At 37.6% G+C, this 21,453-nt stretch overlaps 1 protein-coding gene across 1 annotated transcript; it reads left to right on the top strand.

Annotated features, from left to right (window-relative positions):
* Positions 1 to 739: 739 nt before the first annotated feature.
* Positions 740 to 21,192, top strand: LOC309840326 (uncharacterized protein; the record flags this gene model as incomplete). Its single annotated transcript, XM_082682388.1, is given in 5 exon segments — positions 740 to 1,526; positions 1,530 to 1,673; positions 1,675 to 1,765; positions 18,425 to 18,531; positions 20,242 to 21,192. Coding segments are annotated over 5 exon segments (1,995 nt in total). The 5' UTR covers positions 740 to 824.
* Between the last annotated feature and the right edge of the window lie 261 nt (positions 21,193 to 21,453).

The raw sequence follows: 21,453 nt of genomic DNA, 5'->3' as shown, positions 1-21,453 counted from the left end.
AACCATATGATAATTGACTCTCTCTGCTTGACTTATTTCACTAGTTTGTTGATTTTTTTAAAAAAATCTATATTCTTAGGGATATTTTTCTGTTGTTCTTTTGTGAGAAAAATTACATTCTGCAATGTAACGTCAACCCCACACACCCCTTATTTTTGTATGTGTGTGTGTGTGTGTGTGTGTGTGTCCGTGAGAGAGAGACAGAGAAGGAGAGAGATTGGGGGGGTGGAAATGGCTTCTTGAATGCATCAGGTATTTTCTAGTATAATGAACTGTATTCTGTATTTTAATATTATTTCTTCAAGGTCAGGTAGAGATGACAGATTAGGGATTTCTCAGGTCCTTCCTGGACATGTACATGGTCATTGCATGTATGTGGCTTTATAGTTTAGGAGTATTTGAGAACGTCGAAAAACTCTATATGGCCAATACATTCCCCAATTTTTCCTTTTATGTCAGTCTCTTTTTAGGTCAAGGTATATGGTGTGTTGATTTGATGCATTTATATATTACAGTATGATTACCACCATAGTTTTTTCCTATCACATTACATAATTATCAATTTTTGGAGGGATGAGAACACTTAAGATATAGTCTTTTAGCAATTTCAAAGTATATAATATTGTACTGTTGACTAAAATAATTACTTCTTTCTGAGCTAGAATGAGAGAATCAAAATTGAACATAATAATAGAAAGTTTAAAAAAATGTTCTTTTGCATTTTATCAGAAATCTGGGCTTAGGGAGAAGAGGAGAAAAACTCACTAATGTGAAGTCAATAATTGCATCCACAACAGAAGTGTGCAAAAATTTTGTCAGAAAGAATGGCTATACTTAACGACACCCAGTTCCATCCTTCTTCATTCCTCCTCTTGGGTATCCCAGGTTTGGAAAGTGTGCACATTTGGATTGGATTTCCCTTTTTCTTTGTATATCTTGTTGCACTACTGGGGAATGCCGCTGTCCTGTTTGTGATCCAGACTGAACAGAGTCTCCGTGAGCCCATGTACTACTTTCTGGCCATGTTGGACTCCATCAACCTGGGCTTGTCCATAGCCACCATCCCCAAAATGCTGGACATCTTCTGGTTCAGGATCAGGAATATATCTTTTGAAGGCTGCCTTTCCCAGATGTTCTTCATCCATTTCTTCACTGCCATGGAGAGCATTGTGTGGGTGGCCATGGCCTTTGACCGCTACATAGCCATTTGTAAACCCCTTCAGTATACTATGATCCTCACCAGCAAAATTATCAGCATCATTGGAGCCATTGCTATTCTGCGGAGCCTGTACATGGTGGCCCCACTGGTGGCTCTCCTCCTGAGGCTGCCCTTCTGTGGCCACCGTATCATCCCTCATACCTACTGTGAACACATGGGCATTGCCCGTCTGGCCTGTGCCAGCATCAAAGTGAACATTCTGTTTGGCCTTGGCAACATTTCTCTCTTATTATTGGATGTGCTGCTTATAATTCTCTCCTATGTCAGGATTCTCCATGCTGTGTTCTGCCTGCCTACCAGGAAGGCTTGACACAAAGCTCTCAACACCTGTCGCTCCCACATTGGTGTTATCTTAGCTTTTTTCACACCAGCATTTTTCTCTTTCTTGACACACCGATTTGGCCACAATATTCCTCAATATATCCACACTTTTTTGGCCAACCTATATGTGGTTTGTTCCACCGGCCCTGAATCCTGTAATCTATGGGGTCCGGACCAAGCAGATTAGGGAGCGAGTCCTGAGGGTTTTCCTCACCAAGACAGAGAGCTAACCAGTCAGAGGTCTTGGAAGTTCTGTGTTAGATTTCATGTTTCCTGCATTATAAAAAGTAGAGTTACCTTATGTTTAACCCAGTAGTAAAGAGGAAAAATTGAGCAGGGGTGTTGAGAGAAGTATCATTATCATTGAATGGCAGGTTTTATATTTAAAGTTAATAATATGTAGGTTGATAATATCAGATTGGGACAATTGGATATCCACATGCAAAAAGATTAATTTAGATCCTTACTTTGCGCCATAGAAAAATTAACTTATAATGGACCAGAGAGCTAAAGTACAAAAACCAAAATTAAAATTATTTGTAATATTGCTCACATAAAATTTTAGATCTCACAACAAAAGCAAGAAATATTTTTAAATGATTGATTGGGCTTCACTAAAATTAAATTAATATATATATATTTTTTTCTTTGAAAGATACTAGCAATAGAATGAAAAAGGAAGCCATGAGAGAAAATTTTTACACCTCTTGTGGATGATAAAGGGCTTGTATAAAGATATACTTATAACTTTTGTAATTCAATTATAAGTGTCAAATTACCTGCTTTAAATAAAAAATACATACATTTGTTAAATAATAAATAACTAGCCAGTAAGTACCTTAAAATGCTTTATAATTCATCACTATGGATATGAATATTAAAACCATAGTGTTGAACGTCAGCCCCTCTCTCTGCCCTATACAAACTTCCTTAAAGGTGTATTTCCTGAGAGTACTTCTCAGTGTATCTTCTATATGAAACTCTCCATCTCAGAAGCTATTTGAAACAAGTTGACAAAGATATTTATTTTTTTAATGTATTTTCAATATTTTTGTGTCATGCTTTATATTTTCAGATTGCCCTTTTTTGTTTGTTTCTTTGTTTTGTTTTTTACTAGTTTCTGTTTTGTTTTATATTTCTGTCTGGACTTTTTAAAAATTTCCACTGCAGTTTTAATGAGTTAAGCATAAAGCTACTCCCACATGCTACTACACATAGTTTACAAATGCTTATGGGCCCAGCATGCTAGTTTGCTTATATATTTCCTTGGTAGCTTTATTTATTTATTTATTTATTTATTTTAATTTTTTATTTTTTATAAACATATATTTTTATCCCCAGGGGTACAGGTCTGTGAATCACCAGGTTTACACACTTCACAGCACTCACCAAGGCACATACCCTCCCCAATGTCCATAATCCCACCCCCTTCTCCCAAACCCCCTCCCCCCAGCAACCCTCAGTTTGTTTTGTGAGATTAAGAGTCACTTATGGTTTGTCTCCCTCCAAGTTCCATCTTGTTTCATTGATTCTTCTTCTACCCACTTAAGGCCCCATGTTGCATCACCACTTCCTCATATCAGGGAGATCATACGATAGTTGTCTTTCTCCGCTTGACTTATTTCGCTAAGCATGATACGCTCTAGTTCCATCCATGTTGTCGCAAATGGCAAGATTTCATTTTTTGATGGCTGCATAGTATTCCATTGTGTATATATACCACATCTTCTTGATCCATTCATCTCTTGATGGACAGCTAGGTTCTTTCCATAGTTTGGCTATTGTGGACATTGCTGCTATCAACATTCGGGTGCACGTGCCCCTTTGGATCACTACGTTTGTATCTTTAGGGTAAATACCCAATAGTGCAATTGCTGGGTCATAGGGCAGTTCTATTTTCAACATTTTGAGGAACCTCCATGCTGTTTTCCAGAGTGGCTGCACCAGCTTGCATTCCCACCAACAGTGTAGGAGGGTTCCCCTTTCTCCACATCCTCGCCAGCATCTGTCATTTCCTGACTTGTTGATTTTAGCCATTCTGACTGGTGTGAGGTGATATCTCATTGTGGTTTTGATTTGTATTTCCCTGATGCCGAGTGATATGGAGCACTTTTTCATGTGTCTGTTGGCCATCTGGATGTCTTCTTTGCAGAAATGTCTGTTCATGTCCTCTGCCCATTTCTTGATTGGATTATTTGTTCTTTGGGTGTTGAGTTTGCTAAGTTCTTTATAGATTCTGGACACTAGTCCTTTATCTGATATGTCGTTTGCAAATATCTTCTCCCATTCTGTCAGTTGTCTTTTGATTTTGTTAACTGTTTCCTTTGCTGTGCAAAAGCTTTTGATCTTGATGAAATCCCAATAGTTCATTTTTTCCCTTGCTTCCCTTGCCTTTTGCGATGTTCCTAGGAAGATGTTGCTGCGGCAGAGGTCGAAGAGGTTGCTGCCTGTGTTCTCCTCAAGGATATTGATGGATTCCTTTCGTACATTAAGGTCTTTCATCCATTTTGAGTCTATTTTTGTGTGTGGTGTAAGGAATAGGTCCAATTTCATTTTTCTGCATGTGGCTGTCACCCCGTCACCTAATAGTAAAATTTACAAGTCTCAGTGACAAAGAGAAAATCCTGAAAGCAGCCCGGGAGAAGAAGTCTGTAACATACAATGGTAAAAATATTAGATTGGCAGCTACTTATCCACAGAGACCTGACAGGCCAGAAAGAGCTGGCATGATATTTTCAGAGCACTAAATGAGAAAAACATGCAACCAAGAATACTATATACATCTAGGCTATCATTGAAAATAGAAGGAGAGATTAAAAACTTCCAGGACAAACAAAAACTGAAAGAATTTGCAAACACCAAACCAGCTCTACAGGAAATATTGAAAGGGGTCCTCTAAGCAAAGAGAGAGCCTACAAGTGGTTGATCAGAAAGGAACAGAGACCATATACAGTAAGTCACCTTACAGGCAATACAATGGCCCTAAATTCATATCTCTCAATAGTTACCCTGAATGTGAATGGGCTAAATGCCCCTGTCAAAAGACACAGGGTATCAGAATGGATAAAAAAACAAAACCCATCTATATGTTGCCTCCAAGAAACTCATTTTAAACCCGAAGACACCTCCAGATTTAAAGTGAGGGGGTGGAAAAGAATTTACCATGCTAATGGACATCAGAAGAAAGCAGGAGTGGCAATCCTTATATCAGATCAATTAGATTTTAAGCCAAAGACTATAATAAGAGATGAGGAAGGACACTATATCATACTCAAAGGGTATGTCCAACAAGAAGATTTAACAATTTTAAATATCTATGCCCCCAACGTGGGAGCAGCCAACTATATAAACCAATTAATAACAAAATCAAAGAAACACATCAACAATAATACAATAATAGTAGGGGACTTTAACACTCCCCTCACTGAAATCGACAGATCATCCAAGCAAAAGATCAGCAAGGAAATAAAGGCCTTAAATGACACACTGGACCAGATGGACATCACAGTTATATTCAGAACATTTCATCCCAAAGCAACAGAAGACACATTCTTCTCTAGTGCACATGGAACATTCTCCAGAATAGATCACATCCTCGGTCCTAAATCAGGACTCAACCGGTTTCAAAAAATTGGGATCATTCCCTGCATATTTTCAGACCACAATACTCCAAAGCTAGAACTCAACCACAAAAGGAAGTTTGAAAAGAACCCAAATACATGGAGACTAAACAGCATCCTTCTTAAGAATGAATGGGTCAACCGGGAAATTAAAGAAGAATGGAAAAAAATCATGTAAACAAATGATAATGAAAATACAACAGTTCAAAATCTGTGGGACACAACAAAGGCAGTCCTGAGAGGAAAATATATAGCGGTACAAGCCTTTCTCAAAAAACAAGAAAGGTCTCAGGTACACAACCTAACCGTACACCTAAAGGAGCTGGAGAAAGAACAAGAAAGAAACCCTAAGCCCAGCAGGAGAAGAGAAATCATAAAGATCAGAACAGAAATCAATGAAATAGAAACCAAAAAAAACAATAGAACAAATCAACGAAACTAGGAGCTGGTTCCTTGAAAGACTTAGTAAAATTGATGAACCCCTGGCCCGACTTATCAAAAAGAAAAGAGAAAGGACCCAAATAAATAAAGTCATGAATAAAAGAGGAGAGATCACAACTAACACCAAAGAAATACAAACTGTTATAAGAACATACTATGAGCAACTCTACGCCAATAAATTTGACAGTCTGGAAGAAATGGATGCATTCCTAGAAACATATAAACTACCACAACTGAACCAGTTAGAAATAGAAAGCCTGAACAGACCCATAACCAGTAAGGAGATTGAAACAGTCATTAAAAATCTCCAAACAAACAAAAGCCCAGGGCCAGATGGCTTCCCGGGAGAATTCTACCAAACATTTAAAGAAGAACTAATTCCTATTCTCCTGAAACTGTTCCAAAAAATAGAAATGGAAGGAAAACTTCCAAACTCATTTTATGAGGCCAGCATCACCTTGATCCCAAAACCAGACAAGGATCCCATCAAAAAAGAGAGCTATAGACCAATATCCTTGATGAACACAGATGCCAAAATACTCAACAAAATACTAGCCAATAGGATTCAACAGTACATTAAAAAGATTATTCACCACGACCAAGTGGGATTTATTCCAGGGCTGCAAGGTTGGTTCAACATCCGCAAATCAGTCAATGTGATACAACACATCAATAAAAGAAAGAACAAGAACCATATGATACTCTCAATAGATGCTGAAAAAGCATTTGACAAAGTACAGCATCCCTTCCTGATCAAAACTCTTCAAAGTGTAGGGATAGAGGGCACATACCTCAATATCATCAAAGCCATCTATGAAAAACCCACCACAAATATCATTCTCAATGGGGAAAAACTGAAAGCTTTTCCGCTAAGGTCAGGAACACGGCAGGGATGTCCATTATCACCACTGCTATTCAACATAGTATTAGAGGTCCTAGCCTCAGCAATCAGACAACAAAAGGAAATTAAAGGCATCCAAATCGGCAAAGAAGAAGTCAAATTATCACTCTTCACAGATGATATGATACTATATGTGGTAGCTTTATTTTTATTTTTTAAAGTTTTTACTTAAATTCCAATTACTTAATATACATTGTAATATTTGTTTCAGGTGTATAATATAGTGTCTTAACATGTCCATACATCAAACTGTGCCCTGCTACTTACTCTCCATAACCTATTTAGCCCATACCCCCACCCATCTACCTTTTGGTAACCATTAGTTTGTTCTCTATAGATAAGAGTCTATTTCTGTGATACAGGCACCTTGATGTTTATAGCAACATTATCTACAGTAACCAAATTATGGAAAGAGCCCAAATGTCCATTAATTTATTAATGGATAAAGAAGTTGTGGTACCTATTGTTTCCTGTGTTGTTGATTCTAACCATTCTGGAGGTTGTGAGGTGATATCTCATTGTGGTTTTCATTTGAATTTCTCTAATGATAAGCTATCATGAGTATCTTTTCATGTGGTTATTGTGCATTTGTATGTGTTCTTCTTTGGATAAATGTCTGTATTTTCTGCCCATTCTTAAATTGAATTTTTGTGTGTGTATGTGTTGAGTTGTATAGCTTTTTTATATATTTTGGATATTTAACTCTTATGGGATATATCATTTGCATCCCATCCAGTAGGTTGCCTTTTTGTTTTATTGATGGTTTCTTTTGCTCGCTTAAATAAATGGTGCTGGGAAGTTTGAAAAAATTATAAAAAAGAATGAGACTGGACCACTTTCTGACACCATACACAAAAATAAACTCAAAGTGGGTGAACACCTAAATGTGAAAATTAAAACCCAAAAACTCTTAGACAAGACCATAGGCAGTAATTTCTTTGACATTGGCTATAACAACATTTTTCTAGATATGTCTCCTAAGAGAAGGGAAACAAAACCAGAAAGTAAATCTTTGAGATTGCATCAAATAAAAAGCTTTTGCATAGTAAAGGAAACCATGTAGTTTGAATGAGATTATGTCTTTTTTAAATGAAATTAGTCTTTCTATAGCTTTTTAAATTTTTTAAAATTTATTTATTTTCAGAAAAACAGTATTCATTATTTTTTCACCACAACCAGTGCTCCATGCAATCCGTGCCCTCTATAATACCCACCACCTGGTACCCCAACGTCCAACATCCCCACCACTTCAAATCTCTCATATTGTTTTTCAGAGTTCATAGTCTCTCATGATTCACCTCCCCTTCCAATTTACCCCAACTCCCTTCTCCTCTCTAACATCCCTTGTCCTCCATGATATTTATTATGCCCCACAAATAAGTGAAACCATATGATAATTGACTCTCTTTGCTTGACTTATTTCACTCAGCATAATCTCTTCCAGTCCTGTCCATGTTGCTACAAAAGTTGGGTATTCATCCTTTCTGATGGAGGCATAATACTCCATATTATGAAAATAAATATGTAACAGAAATCCTTTAAAATACTGCTTCTATATCATTTTCCATTTCCTTATCTCACATGAGACAAAGGGGCTTGGTTACTTATTACTGTTTAATCAACTTTCTGTTTAGAGGCATGAAGGCATGAAATAAGCTAACTCTTGTTTCATTTATTCTTCTTCTACCCCCTTAACCCCACATGTTGCTGGGGGGAGAGGGTTTGGAAGAAGGGGGTGGGGTTATGGACATTGGGGAGGGTATGTGCTATGGTGAGTGCTGTGAAGTGTGTAAACTTGGTGATTCACAGAACTGTACCCCTGGGGATAAAAATATATGTTTATAAAAAATAAAAAATTAAAAAAATAAGAACATTGTAAAAAATATATTATATGTTTATAAAAAATAAAAAATAAAAGGAAATAAGCTAACTCATCTCATAAGTTTTATTGACTGGGAACTCAGAAAGGTTAATCTTGGGCTGTTCCCTGCTTCATACTGTTTAGGATCTCAGATTTAATCATTCAGATTTCTGAAAGTGATCCATATGACTGGTAGCTAAAACTAGAGGGTTTTCAAGTAATTTCAACTCTCATGTCTGTCTGGCTTCTAGGCCAGGATAGTTGGAGTGCTCAACTAGGACTCTTGTCCAGAGAATCTACATGTAGTTTCTTCAGTATGGTGGTCTAAGGATCTCCTTTCTTTCAAAGGTCCAAACAAGTAGTTTTCTCAGTAGCATAAGATGGAAGTTGCATGGTCTATTAAAACCAATTCTGACAAATTACATAGCACTGCCTTCACCATACTGTATTGTTTTTAAACATCCATCTGCCTCCTCAAACTCAGAGAGAGAAGAATCAGACACTTTTTGATGAGTGTAGTGTCAGTATTTTTTAAAGAGCACAGGCCACCCTTTCATAATAAAATGCTCAGCAAACTAGGACCATAAAGGACATTTATGAAAATTCCACAGCTAATGTATTCAGGGATAAAAGGCTGAATAGTTTTCCCCTAACATTAGGAACAGGAATACCAAGAATGAGAACAGAATGCTTGTTCTCATTCTTGATATTCAACATAGTACTGAAAGTTCTAGCCAGAGCAATTACCAATACGTACAAAAAATCCATTAGAGTGAATGGCCACATTAACATATTCATATTTATCTATAATAAAATATTCAGCAAAATTGCAAGAAAAAATGAAACACACAAAACCAATAAATATATTTCTAAACACTCTCAATGGGGAATACAAAAAGTAAAAAACAATTCCCTTTATATTAACATTAAAAGAATAACATACTCAGAAACACATTTAACCAAAATTTGCACAACGAAAATGATAAAACATTGATAAAGAAATGATAGAACTAGACAAGCAGTGAGTAGGGAGCCTGATTCAGGGCTCCAACACAGGAGCCAGAGATCACAACATGAGCTGAAGTCAGATGCTTAACCAACTAAACCAACCAGGTGCTCCACTAGGACCTCCTCTTGACTCTCCCAAGCACTATATCAAGCACACAGACAGCCTTTTAGACTACCAGAAATGTTTGGATTATTATCAAAAATTGTCATGCCCTGGGGACAAGAGGGCGGGGAAGTAGAAGGAGGCGCCTTTTCAACCTGTACCCTAAAGATTACCTACCAAAGAACTCTGATCACCTATGAAATCATCCTGAGATTAGAATTATACACATCTGGATCTCTACACGGGCAGAAGACACCAGTGGGCAGGTAAAGCAGAGTGGAAACGGCAGAATGATACTGGAAGATAAACAAAAGGGGGAGGGAGCCACCAGAGGTGACCAGTTGGAAAGTAATACCCCTAATAGGAGCGAGAGTGCCCAGCATTAACTTGGAGACTGACTGAAACACTCCCAAAGAACAAAGGATCGCAGGGGGAAATTGTGGGAATCGAGGCGGCTAGGGACAGGGGCTTAAGTCCCTGAGCCAGAGAGAGTGTGGCGGAGAAACCAGATTGGTCCCTTAGCCGCCAGCAGGCACGAGATTGTGTGGCCTCTGGCTCCTGTGAGGGGTTGGGAGGCACACCAGATGGTAGAACGTGTGAGCCCTGCAATAGAGCTGGAGATGTGCACGCCCCTCATGCTCCCCTGAGAGAGGTACAAAGGCCCACCTGGTGCTCTTTGACTCGTGCCATTGGTTCAGAGCCTAAGATATGCGCCCCAAAATCTACCCTGAGAGAGGTGCACAAAGGCCCAGCCTGGTGCTTTCGGACCTGAGCCCATTCTCAGAGCCTGAGACCGCCCATGACCCACAGGGTCCCCTGAAAGAGGTGCGCTCAAGCGGGGTGCTCTTAGACCCAGAAGAAGAGGCACTCCCAGCCCAGGCCAGCGGGAAAATCTCAGTGTGTGATTGCTGCTTGGAACCTCTCTGGCAGTCTGGAGCTGCCCAGATAGCTGTTGCTGCCCTGGTTTTGGGTACAAGCAGAAGATACTGCATCCCCAGGGACCGCGACTCGGAACCTGCTCTACCAGCGGCCAAGGGGAAATTTATATGAGGTCTGAAACACCCAAAGAAGAATAGACTAAGGCTTCTCTCTGAGATGGAGGTCAAGGTGCAGTTTGCTTTCCTCTAAACCTACAAAAACCATCAAAAGCGGTCAAGGCGAGAGAGAAAAAAAAAAAAGTGAACAAACATAAAAACCTCCAGAGAACAAAAGCCTGAAAAAAAAAAGTTTCCTCAGAGCCCACCCCCTTGAGAGGAACGGAAGGACTTAACTCAGGGAACATCATTGACTGAAAACCCATGTGGCAGACCCCTGCCCCAGAAAACAAACCAAGAAAGAAAAAAAAAAAAAAAGACTACAAGAGAACCACCACCACTACTTCATAGGACAACTTTTATTTTTAATTTGTTCCCACTATTCTCATTTTTTTATATAGATAATTTTTTAACCTATTTAACATCACAGTGAGCTGTCCAGTACATCAAATTCCATAAGAGCCTTCTAACCTGAACTTTTTGATACATACACCTGTGTTTCTCTTTTGCATTTCTATTTTTTGAATTTCTTTTTTTAATTTTAGTTTGGTTTAGTTTATTCCTTTTTTATTTTTATCCTCTAATATTCATATAGAGTTAAACTTCAAAGTAATCCCCTTTCCCCAATCAATACTACTCCTATAGGTAAACCAATTTTTAATCCCCCTTTATCTTAGGAAAGTTGAGTCCTTTAACAAAGATATCAAGATACATCCAGGAAGAATCAAAACAACCTTCCTCGCCCACACTGAGAATTTATAACCACTCTCCCATCTTTTTCTTCCACCACTGTTTCTGTGTTTTTGTGTTTGTCCTGATAGTATATAAATCTTAAACTTGGGATTCTTTTTGATGAGGTTCTTCTTTTATTTGCATACTTTTATCAGTCTTTTTGTTGGTCTCTTTCTATGAAGCCAGTATTACTCTGTTCCCCAAACCAGGCAAAGATCCTATGAAAAAGGAGAATTTCAGACCAATGTCACTGATGAATATGGATGCTAAGATTTTCAACAAGATTCTAGCAAATAGGATCCAACAGAACTTTAAAAAGATTATCCACCATGACCAGGTGGGATTCATCCCTGGGCTACAAGGATGGTTCAACATTTGCAAATCAATCAATGTGATAGAACAAATTAATAAGAGAAGAGAGAAGAACCACATCAGCCTCTCAATTGATGCAGAAAAAGCATTTGACAAAATCCAGCATCCGTTCCTGATTAAAATGCTTCAAAGTATAGGGATAGAGGGAACATTCCTCAACTTCATCAAATCTATCTATGAAAGACCCACAGCAAATATCATCCTCAATGGGAAAAAGCTTGCAGCCTTCCTGTTGAGATCAGGAACAAGACAAGGATGCCCACTCTCACCACTCTTGTTCAACATAGTATTAGAAGTCCTAGCAACAGCAATCAGACAACAAAGAGAAATAAAAGGTATCCAAATTGGCAATGAAGAAGTCAAACTCTCTCTCTTTGCAGATGAAATGATTATTTATATGGAAAACCCAAAAGACTCTACCCCCAAACTACTAGAACTCATACAACAATTCAGCAACGTAGCAGAATACAAAGTCAATGTACAGAAATCAGTGGCTTTCTTATACACTGATAATGAAAATACAGAAAGGGAAATTAGGGAATCAGTTCCATTTACTATAGCACCTAGAACCATAAGATACCTAGGAATAAACCTAACCAAAGAGGTAAAGGATCTGTACTCGAGGAACTACAGAAAACTCATGAAAGAAATTGAAGAAGACACAAAAAGATGGAAGACCATTCCATGCTCTTGGATTGGAAGAATAGACATTGTTAAAATGTCTATACTGCCTAGAGCAATCTATACTTTTAATGCCATTCCGATCAAAATTCCACCAGTATTTTTCAAAGAGCTGAAGCAAATAATCCAAAAATTTGTATGGAATCAGAAGAGACCCTGAATAGCTAAGGAAATGTTGAAAAACAAAAATAAAACTGGGGGCATCATGTTACCTGATTTCAAGCTTTACTACAAAACTGTGATCACCAAGACAGCATGGTACTGGCATAAAAACAGACACATAGACCAGTGGAACAGAGTAGAGAGCCCAGATATGGACTCTCAACTCTATGGTCAAATAATCTTCGACAAAACAGGAAGAAATATACAGTGGAAAAAAGACAGTCTCTTCAAGAAATGGTGCTGGCAAAACTGGACAGCTATATGTATAAGAATGAAAATCAACCATTCTCTTACACTGTACACAAAGATAAACTTGAAATGGATAAAAGACCTCAATGTGAGACAGGAATCCATTAGAACCCTAGAGGAGAACATAGGTAGTAACCTCTTCAGTATCAGCCACAGCAACTTCTTTCACTTGTGCTCTCTATCTGTCAAATAAAAAAATAATAAAATCTTAAAAAAAAAAAAACCTTAAAAAAAAAAAGAAATGATAGAACTGAGTAACACATCCTTTGTCCATAGATCGAAGACTTAATATTATAAGATGGCAATATTCTCCACAACAATCTATAGATTCAATGCAATTGCTATTAAAATTTCAATAACCTTCTTTGGAGAATTAGAAACTCAGATCTTAAAATTCTTATTGAATTGCAAGGAATGCCAAATAGTCAAAATAATCTTTAAAAAAAAAACCCGGAAAACAAACAAACAAAAAAAACAAAGTTGAAAGATTCACACTTCCTACAAAGCTTTGGAATAATGCATTGTGATGCTGGTGTAAGGATAGACATACAGATAAAAGGAGTAGAGATTAAATTTAAGAAAGAGTCTCAAGTACATATAGTCAGATATCTGTGTTCATAGCAATTTAAAAGAGGGACAAATAATTTTTTAAAAAAAAATCACAATGGGCGGGCACCTGGGTGCTTCAGTAGGTTAAGTGTCTACCTTCTACTCAGATCATGAACTCAGGCTGCTGGGATCAAGCCCTGCACTGGCCTTCCTGCTCAGTGGGGAATCTTCTTCTTCTCCCAACCCTGTTCATGTTCTCTTTTCCTCTCAAAGAAATAAATAAAATCTTTAAAAAAATGGTAATGGAGAAACCAGATATCCACATGCAAAAGAATAAAGTTGGACCTTTACCTCATATTACATACACAAAGAGAATGAAATTGAATCAAAGACCTAAATACCAAAACGATAAATATGAAAATATTAGAAGAACAAAAAAAGACTAAGCTTTTGTGACCTTGAATTTGGCAATAGTTAATTAGATATAATGATAAAAATAAGAAATAAGAGAAGTTGGATTTCATCAAAATTTAAAAAGTACATGAAATGACACCTCAAGAGAGTAAAAAGAGAAACTGTAAAGTGGGATAGGATGTTTGTAAACCATATATTTGGAAAAAGTCTAGTACCCAGAATATATAAACTACTCTTCCACGTCAACAACAAAAATATAAGCAACTTGATCAGAAAATGGGCAAAAAGCTTGAATAGACATTTCTTTAAATAGAATATGTAAATGACCAGCATGCCCTTGAAAAGGTACTCAGTAACATTAGTCATTAGTGAAATATAAATCAAATAAATGAGATTTCACGAGATATACAATGAAAGCGATAATAATGATTTTTGAAGATACAAAATAAGCAAGTATTGACAAGGATGTGGAGAAATGGGATTCCTCATATACTTTTGTTTGGAAAGTAAAATAGTGCAGGTGCTGTGGAAAATAACTGAGTAATTCCTCTAAAATTCAAATTTATACTTACATAGGACCCATGAATTCTATTCTGGGATATACACTTGGAAGAATTGAAAACAGGCATCTGAAAAAAGAAAAGAAAAGAAAACTAGCATCTCAACAAAAACTTCCATACTAATGTTTTTTTTTTTTTAAGATTTTATTTATTTATTTGTCAGAGAGAGCGAGCACAGGCAGACAGAGTGGCAGCAGAGTCAGAGGGAGAAGCAGGCTCCCTGCGGAGCAAGAAGCCCGACGTGGGACTCGATCCCAGGACGCTGGGATCATGACCAGAGCCAAAAGCAGCTGCTTAACCAACTGAGCCACCCAGGCGTCCCACCATACTAGTGTTTTTAATGGTACTACTTACGATAGCTAAAAGGTAGAAACAACTCAAGTGTTCATCAGCTAAAGAATGGATAAACAATATGTAGTATAACAATAGAATTGAATAATATTCAGCCATAAAAATTAATGAAATACTGGCATATCTTGCTACTCGTATGAACCTTAAGACATTATGGAAAGTATAAGAAGCCAGATACAAAAGGCCACACATTGTAAGAAACCCAGAATAGGAAAATTCACTTGTTGCAGTTCTTTAAAGGAGTTTTATCCATTTTAGATATCCCAGCTGATACTCCATGTTTTGTAAAGAAAATAAAGAACTTTCCCTGGTATGCTTTTTCTGAATTCCTGACCTATAAAACCTATGAACATATTAAAATATATAATTTCTTGGCTTCATACCATTAAGTTTCAGGATAATTTATACACAAGAATAAAAAAAAACCAAGAGAAAATTTACTACCTTTAACCAGGTTCCATCTTATTAAAATCTAAAAACATGTGTCATTGGTTTGAGAGCTGTGCATCGGGAGGAAGACTGATGGGCCTTAAGAAGACTGGTGGTGCGGGCAGAAGAAAAGTGAGGAAGACAGAATTGAAAGTTTAGGTAAAAAGGATCTTTTCTATATAGAGATGTAAAATTTGGTCAAACTGTTGCATTCAGTAAAATGGGAAAATTAAAAAAATATATTTATAGTAAACTAGTGGGTTTGGCCAAAGAGATTTCCAGGCAGAATGTCAGAAGGGCCAGGTAGTTTCTTTTAGCTATATATAATAAAATCTGAATAGAGAGAGGAGTTAAAGATGGGATGATTTGGTTTTCAAACAAAATTTAGAGAAAATAGGAATGTACTGGTTTTTAAAATCAAGTCTATTTTCATTCTTCCACTCTCCTCACTACAAAGCATTCTCAAAATAAGAAAGAGCTCCAAGCCAAAGATCATACCAAGAGTATGACTATAAAATTTTTAAGATCTGAAATACTTACGTTATATCTGAGTGGCTTTCCTCTGCCCTGGTCATTGACTCCTTTCCCTGCTCCTGTAATCACTCAACAACTGGTGGGGTAACAATGAGTAAGAAGTTGGGCTCACTTTATTGAACTTCCTTCTTTCCTGAATCTTGTCTCTTCATACCTTTGTTGCTTTAATCTGGTATTTTTTTTTAAGATTTTTATTATTTTTATTTAGTTGAAAGAAAGTGAGAGAGGGAGAGAGCAGAGCAGGGGGCAGCAGCAGACAGAGGGGGAAGGAGAAGCAGGCTTTCTGCTGAGCAGGGAACCTGATGTGGGGCTCGATCCCAGGATTCTGGGATCATGACCTGAACTGAAGGCAGGCACTTAACCAACTGAGCCACACAGGTGCCCCTTAATCTGGTCTTCCATCAAAATAGGTCATGAGGAGTAGGGCAAAGGAATTACAGACACATCAGATTTAAGCTATAACACAGATGATGTAGAAGAGCAAGGGCAGACTGATGGAACATGTCATTGAAGAAGGCAGCTGATAATCATCTTAACAGCTCAAGTATTAATCAGGAGCTTAGACTTTTAATTCGGAAAGCAGAAAAGATCTAGAATCTCATTGGAAAGAAAGAGTAGATGACTCTTGCCCCATAGTTCCAATGGAAGTGGGAAGGTCTATTACAACTCTCCAGTGAATATCACAGTCGATGCCAAGAACCCAGGGACAGCTCGATATACAGCTCGATCTCCCTGGAAGCCAGGCAGCTGCATCAATATAAATGCATATTCCTTGCCTAGGAAAGTGTGAACATAAAGAAATAACAGATGATGTTTCCAGAGTCTGTCCTCTCAGAGTCATTTGGAAAGCAAGGTAAAGCTGTATTGTCCTTGGTTAGAGCTGTGGGAAATAGCATGACAAATGGGGAATGAGTTTATGCTAACCCAGAATAAGGAGGGGGAAGTAAGTGCATAAAAATACAGATAAATATAGGAAATATATAAATACAGGAAAAAGGATAAAGAGAATACACAGACAAGCTTTGGACATTACAAATTTTATACTCATAAACTGTAATGGCCACAGACATTCCTACATGTACATTTATCTCTTTGCATTTATAGTCCCACGCATGCCACCCCAGGTGACATGCAGAAGAAAACTCTGTATCAGCTCAGCTACTTTTTCTCACCTTATATACTAGGGACCAAATATGAACATCTAGAGATCAAGGACCATGGTCTCTTGGTAACTGGCACATTGCCAGGCCTAATAAATTAGATAAACAGGTATGTTTTTAACAATGGAATTCACACATGAAACATCATGAAGCATAATTATGCATGCTGGTAGGGTTCGTTTCATTTTGTTTTGTTTTATTTTGAATAGGACCTAAGACCAAGGTGAAAAGGTAGCTGAGAAATGGGACAGCATGTGGGTAGTTCTTATTATTTCAGAGTAGTGTATGCCATGGGACTGGGGTTAGACATAGATAAGATAAAAAGGCGAACAGCAGAGTTCCTCAACCTTGGCACTACTGATATTTTGGGTCAAGTTACTCTTTCTCTCTCTCTGTTCTAAGAGGGGGGCTGTTCTGGGCACTATGGGATGTTAGCAGCATCTCTGTCATGTACCCATTAGACACTGGTAAAAATTCCCTCAAGTTCTGACAGTCAGAAAAGTTTCCAGACATTGCCAAGTATACCCTAGAGGAGAAAATGGCTGCTGGTTGCAAAACACTGGACTAGAGAATCATTACTCCTTTCCTTATCATTTAAAGGACATGAAATGGTGTTTATGTGTGTAGGGAAATGTGAGTGGGTAGGTGACGGCTGTGAAATATGGTTAATTAATGAGTAACATGATACAGAAGTGAGATAACGTCTGGTATAATTCATTTCAGAACATTAGAAATCAGAACATTAGAAATTCAGTCTCCAAGAGGAGAGGCTGGGGCCCAGTCTCATCACTGTACCTGGCAAAGATTTGGGAATATGTGAATGTATAGCAATAGACTAGATCAACATATATTTATGAAATAAAGAAGTGACTGGTTGGCTAACTGATTTGGAAATGTGACTCTTAAAGCACTCAGGAGGGTACCAACTTGAAGGAGGTTAATGCTCCTGGAAAATCAGGGCTCAGAAAGAGATTAGCTTCCTTCTTTGGATCTAAAAATAAAATAATCCACAATCTCATGCTCTAGTGCATTTGAGTGGCCCCGATGCTTTTCATTTAAAGATAGAACTATTATTCTCCAAAGTCCGGAAAAGGTTGCTAAAAGGGCCACAGAGCCCATGTCTTAAATGGTAAACCAGTGAACTCACCCTATGAGGTAGGGCCAGTAATAATTTTGATTATTATGTTTATTATTATGTTTTTATTAGTATGGTCTCAAAACATACATGTCTCTCTCTACCTAGAGTAAACTTCTTATGCATGTCCTTCTTGTGTACAAAGTCGCCCTTGATCCATTTTACTGCCTCCATAGAGTTTCTTTTGTCTTAGTCATACCCATAGCATTTGCTCTATTTTTCTACCATAATGCAACATGTTATTCAGATTTCATCTTTTCATTTGTATTTACCTCACTCTACTGTGAAAGCACCATTCTGGTCTTATACAAATTTTCTTTTCTTTTTCTTTCTTTCCTTCTTTCTTTTTTTCTTTCTTTCTTTACTTCTTTTTTTTTTTTTAAGATTTTGTTTATTTATTTGACAGAGAGAGATCACAAGAAGGCAGAGAGAGAGAGGAGGAAGCAGGCTCCCTACCAAGCAGAGAGTCAGATGTGGGACTCAATCCCAGGACCCTGAGATCATGACCCGAGCCAAAGGCAGAGGCTTAACCCACTGAGCCACCTAGGCCCCCCTTATTCAAATTTTCTATCTAAATTTCTATTCCAGTTTATCCCTTCTTTCTGCCACTTCTAACAGGCCAGGGGACCACTTTCTTCGCTAGAGGCTGTGATAATGCTTTTTCTTTGCATCTATTTCTGATGAGTACTACTCAAGTATGAAACCCTCCAATTTCCAGCCATTGATACTCAGAGTCTAACATTTTCACATTGTTTTCATTTTATCTACCACATCATTTTATCTCAGGAAGTTACCCAATAAAGGACGCTTCCTGTTTTCTTAAAATATTAATTCAGAATAAATAACTGCAATATTTTGCTGCTCAAGGTAGTTACTATATACCAAATACTGTAATAAATTCCTTTTTATTTAGTCCTTAAAAGGAAATATCCTCTTTCTCTGCTTGACTCTTAATCTCACAAAACAAACTGAGGGTTGCTGGGGGGAGGGTGGTTGGGAGAAGGGGGTGGGATTATGGACATTGGGGGTGAGTGCTTTGGTGAGTGCTGTGAAGTGTGTAAACCTGGTGATTCACAGACTTGTACCCCTGGGGATAAAAATATATGTTTATAAAAAATTAAAAATTAAAAATAAAAAAGGAAATATCCAGGAAGATCAAGATCTGGAACAGAGGACAATTTGTTGGACTTTAATTTCAAAGGTGTTCAAAGTAATACTCTTTTCCTTGTATAAATAGGAATAGATAGGATTTGAATGGGTGTATCTCAAAAAATTAGAAGCTCTTAAGTATCCCTGATTAGACATCCCAAAACAGCTTCTTAAATTAACTTGGAATTTTATGGATTCAGTGTATAATGAGATCATTTCTATTTAAAATATTTTATAAATCCAAGTTTCACTCTCACATTAAAAGTTTCTGTACTATTATATTGAATTTAAATTTAAAAAAAATTAAAATTTTCCTGTGCAAAGTCTCTATTTTGTTATCTTTGCTCATGATCCAAAGTATTTTGGGTGAAAATAATTTTTGGAAGACTTCGTTAAGATGGAATTGTGTTACTAATCATCTGGGGCATGTTGGCTATTATTATGCCTGCACTCTGACTTACTCATTTAACACTTTTTTCCCCCTGAGAATTTGTATGTGTGAAGTGGTTTCAGGTGCATGAATAAAAAAAAGTAAGTTCATCGTCTCTTTTCAGAATTAAACAGTGGTATATGCATAGTCAAATATACATGAAAATATGTATATTTGCATATATACATATATATGTATGTACATACACATGCATAATATACATATACATAAACACACACACATAAATGGTCCTCAAATTCCCCAGTAAGAGAGTTGGTTGAATTACATATGGTAAAGCATTTTTTATATAAATTAAATGCAATGTATGTAACACCATGAGATACAAAGAACGAAAGCCTGTATGATTCCTACCCTTTACCTTGCATATCTGAGAGATGTATACTTCTCCCCTCTCTTGTTCAATCTTTGGTATATGGGAATGATCTGGGGAAAAGAGAGATTGTCTCTATTCCTGGAGCCTTCTGATATTCTGATGCTGATTTTATACCTTACTACCTTACTGAATTCATTTATCAGATCTCGTAGGTTTTTGTTTTTGTTTGTTTGTTTATTTGTTTGTTTGTTTTTGGTGGAATCTTTAGGGTTTTCTATGTATGGTATTACATCATGCGAAGATATTACTTCTTTCTTACCAATTTGGATGCCTTTTATTTCTTTTTGTTGTCTGAGAAGTTTTGATACCGTTGGAAGAAATGGGAGAAAATGAATATTACAAACATTTTCCATTTAACCAGGAGTCAGAAAAAGAGGGAAGTGGAGCAAGAATCACTACCAGGAAGCTGACATCTAACACTGTTATATGCAGTCACCAACAGTGGCGGAGACAATGTCCATTCTTAATGACACCCACTTCCATCCTTCTTCGTTCCTCCTCTTGGGTATCCCAGGGCTAGAAGATGTGCACATTTGGATTGGATTTCCCTTTTTCTTTGTGTATGTTGTTGCACTCTTGGGGAATGCCGTTGTCCTGTTTGTGATCCAGACTGAACAGAGTCTCCATGAGCCCATGTACTACTTTCTGGCCATGTTGGACTCCATCGACCTGGGCTTGTCCACAGCCACCATCCCCCAAATGCTGGGCATCTTCTGGTTCAGGATCAGGGATATATCTTTTGAAGGCTGCCTTTCCCAGATGTTCTTCATCCATTTCTTCACTGCCATGGAGAGCATTGTGTTGGTGGCCATGGCCTTTGACCGCTACATAGCCATTTGTAAACCCCTTCAGTATACCATGATCCTCACCAGCAAAATTATCTGTATTATTGGAGGCATTGCTATTCTGCGGAGCCTATGCATGGTGATCCCACTGGTGTTTCTTCTCCTGAGGCTGCCCTTCTGTGGCCACTGTATCATCGCTCATACCTACTGTGAACACATGGGCATTGCCCGTCTGGCCTGTGCCAGCATCAAAGTCAATATAATATTTGGTCTTGGGGATATGGCTATTTTACTATTGGATGTGCTTCTTATTGTACTTTCCTATGTCAGGATTCTCCATGCTGTGTTCTGCCTGCCTTCCAGGGAGGCTCGACTCAAAGCTCTCAATACCTGTGGCTCCCACATTGGTGTTATCTTAGCTTTTTTCACACCAGCATTTTTCTCTTTCTTGACACACCGTTTTGGCCATAATATCCCCCAGTGTATCCATATCCTTTTGGCCAACCTATATGTGGTTGTTCCACCAGCCCTGAATCCTGTAATCTATGGGGTCAGGACCAAGCAGATTAGGGAGCGGGTTTTGAGAATTTTTTTTTAAAGTCAGTTAACCATTGGTATTTCTAGAATTATAGTTCAGATTTACTCCATTTGCTCATTATAAGGGGGTTATTTTCTAAAACTACCGAAGAGAAGTAGCAAAGATAAATATAAGCAGAAAAAAAACATCTTTTTAATGTAATCTTTTATTACAGATAATAATAAATTTGTTCGTGATAATAGTACAATTTTTAAGGAGTGCATCTTTTACAAAGTGCTTGTATTTATCCTCTTTGATAATCAAGGTAGTCCTATAAAATCA

This window comes from Mustela nivalis (assembly GCF_964662115.1).
Source record: "Mustela nivalis genome assembly, chromosome: 9".
NCBI lineage: Eukaryota > Metazoa > Chordata > Mammalia > Carnivora > Mustelidae > Mustela > Mustela nivalis.
The sequence above is the reverse complement of the archived record's forward strand: the minus strand, read 5'-3'. Positions and strand labels throughout refer to the sequence as shown.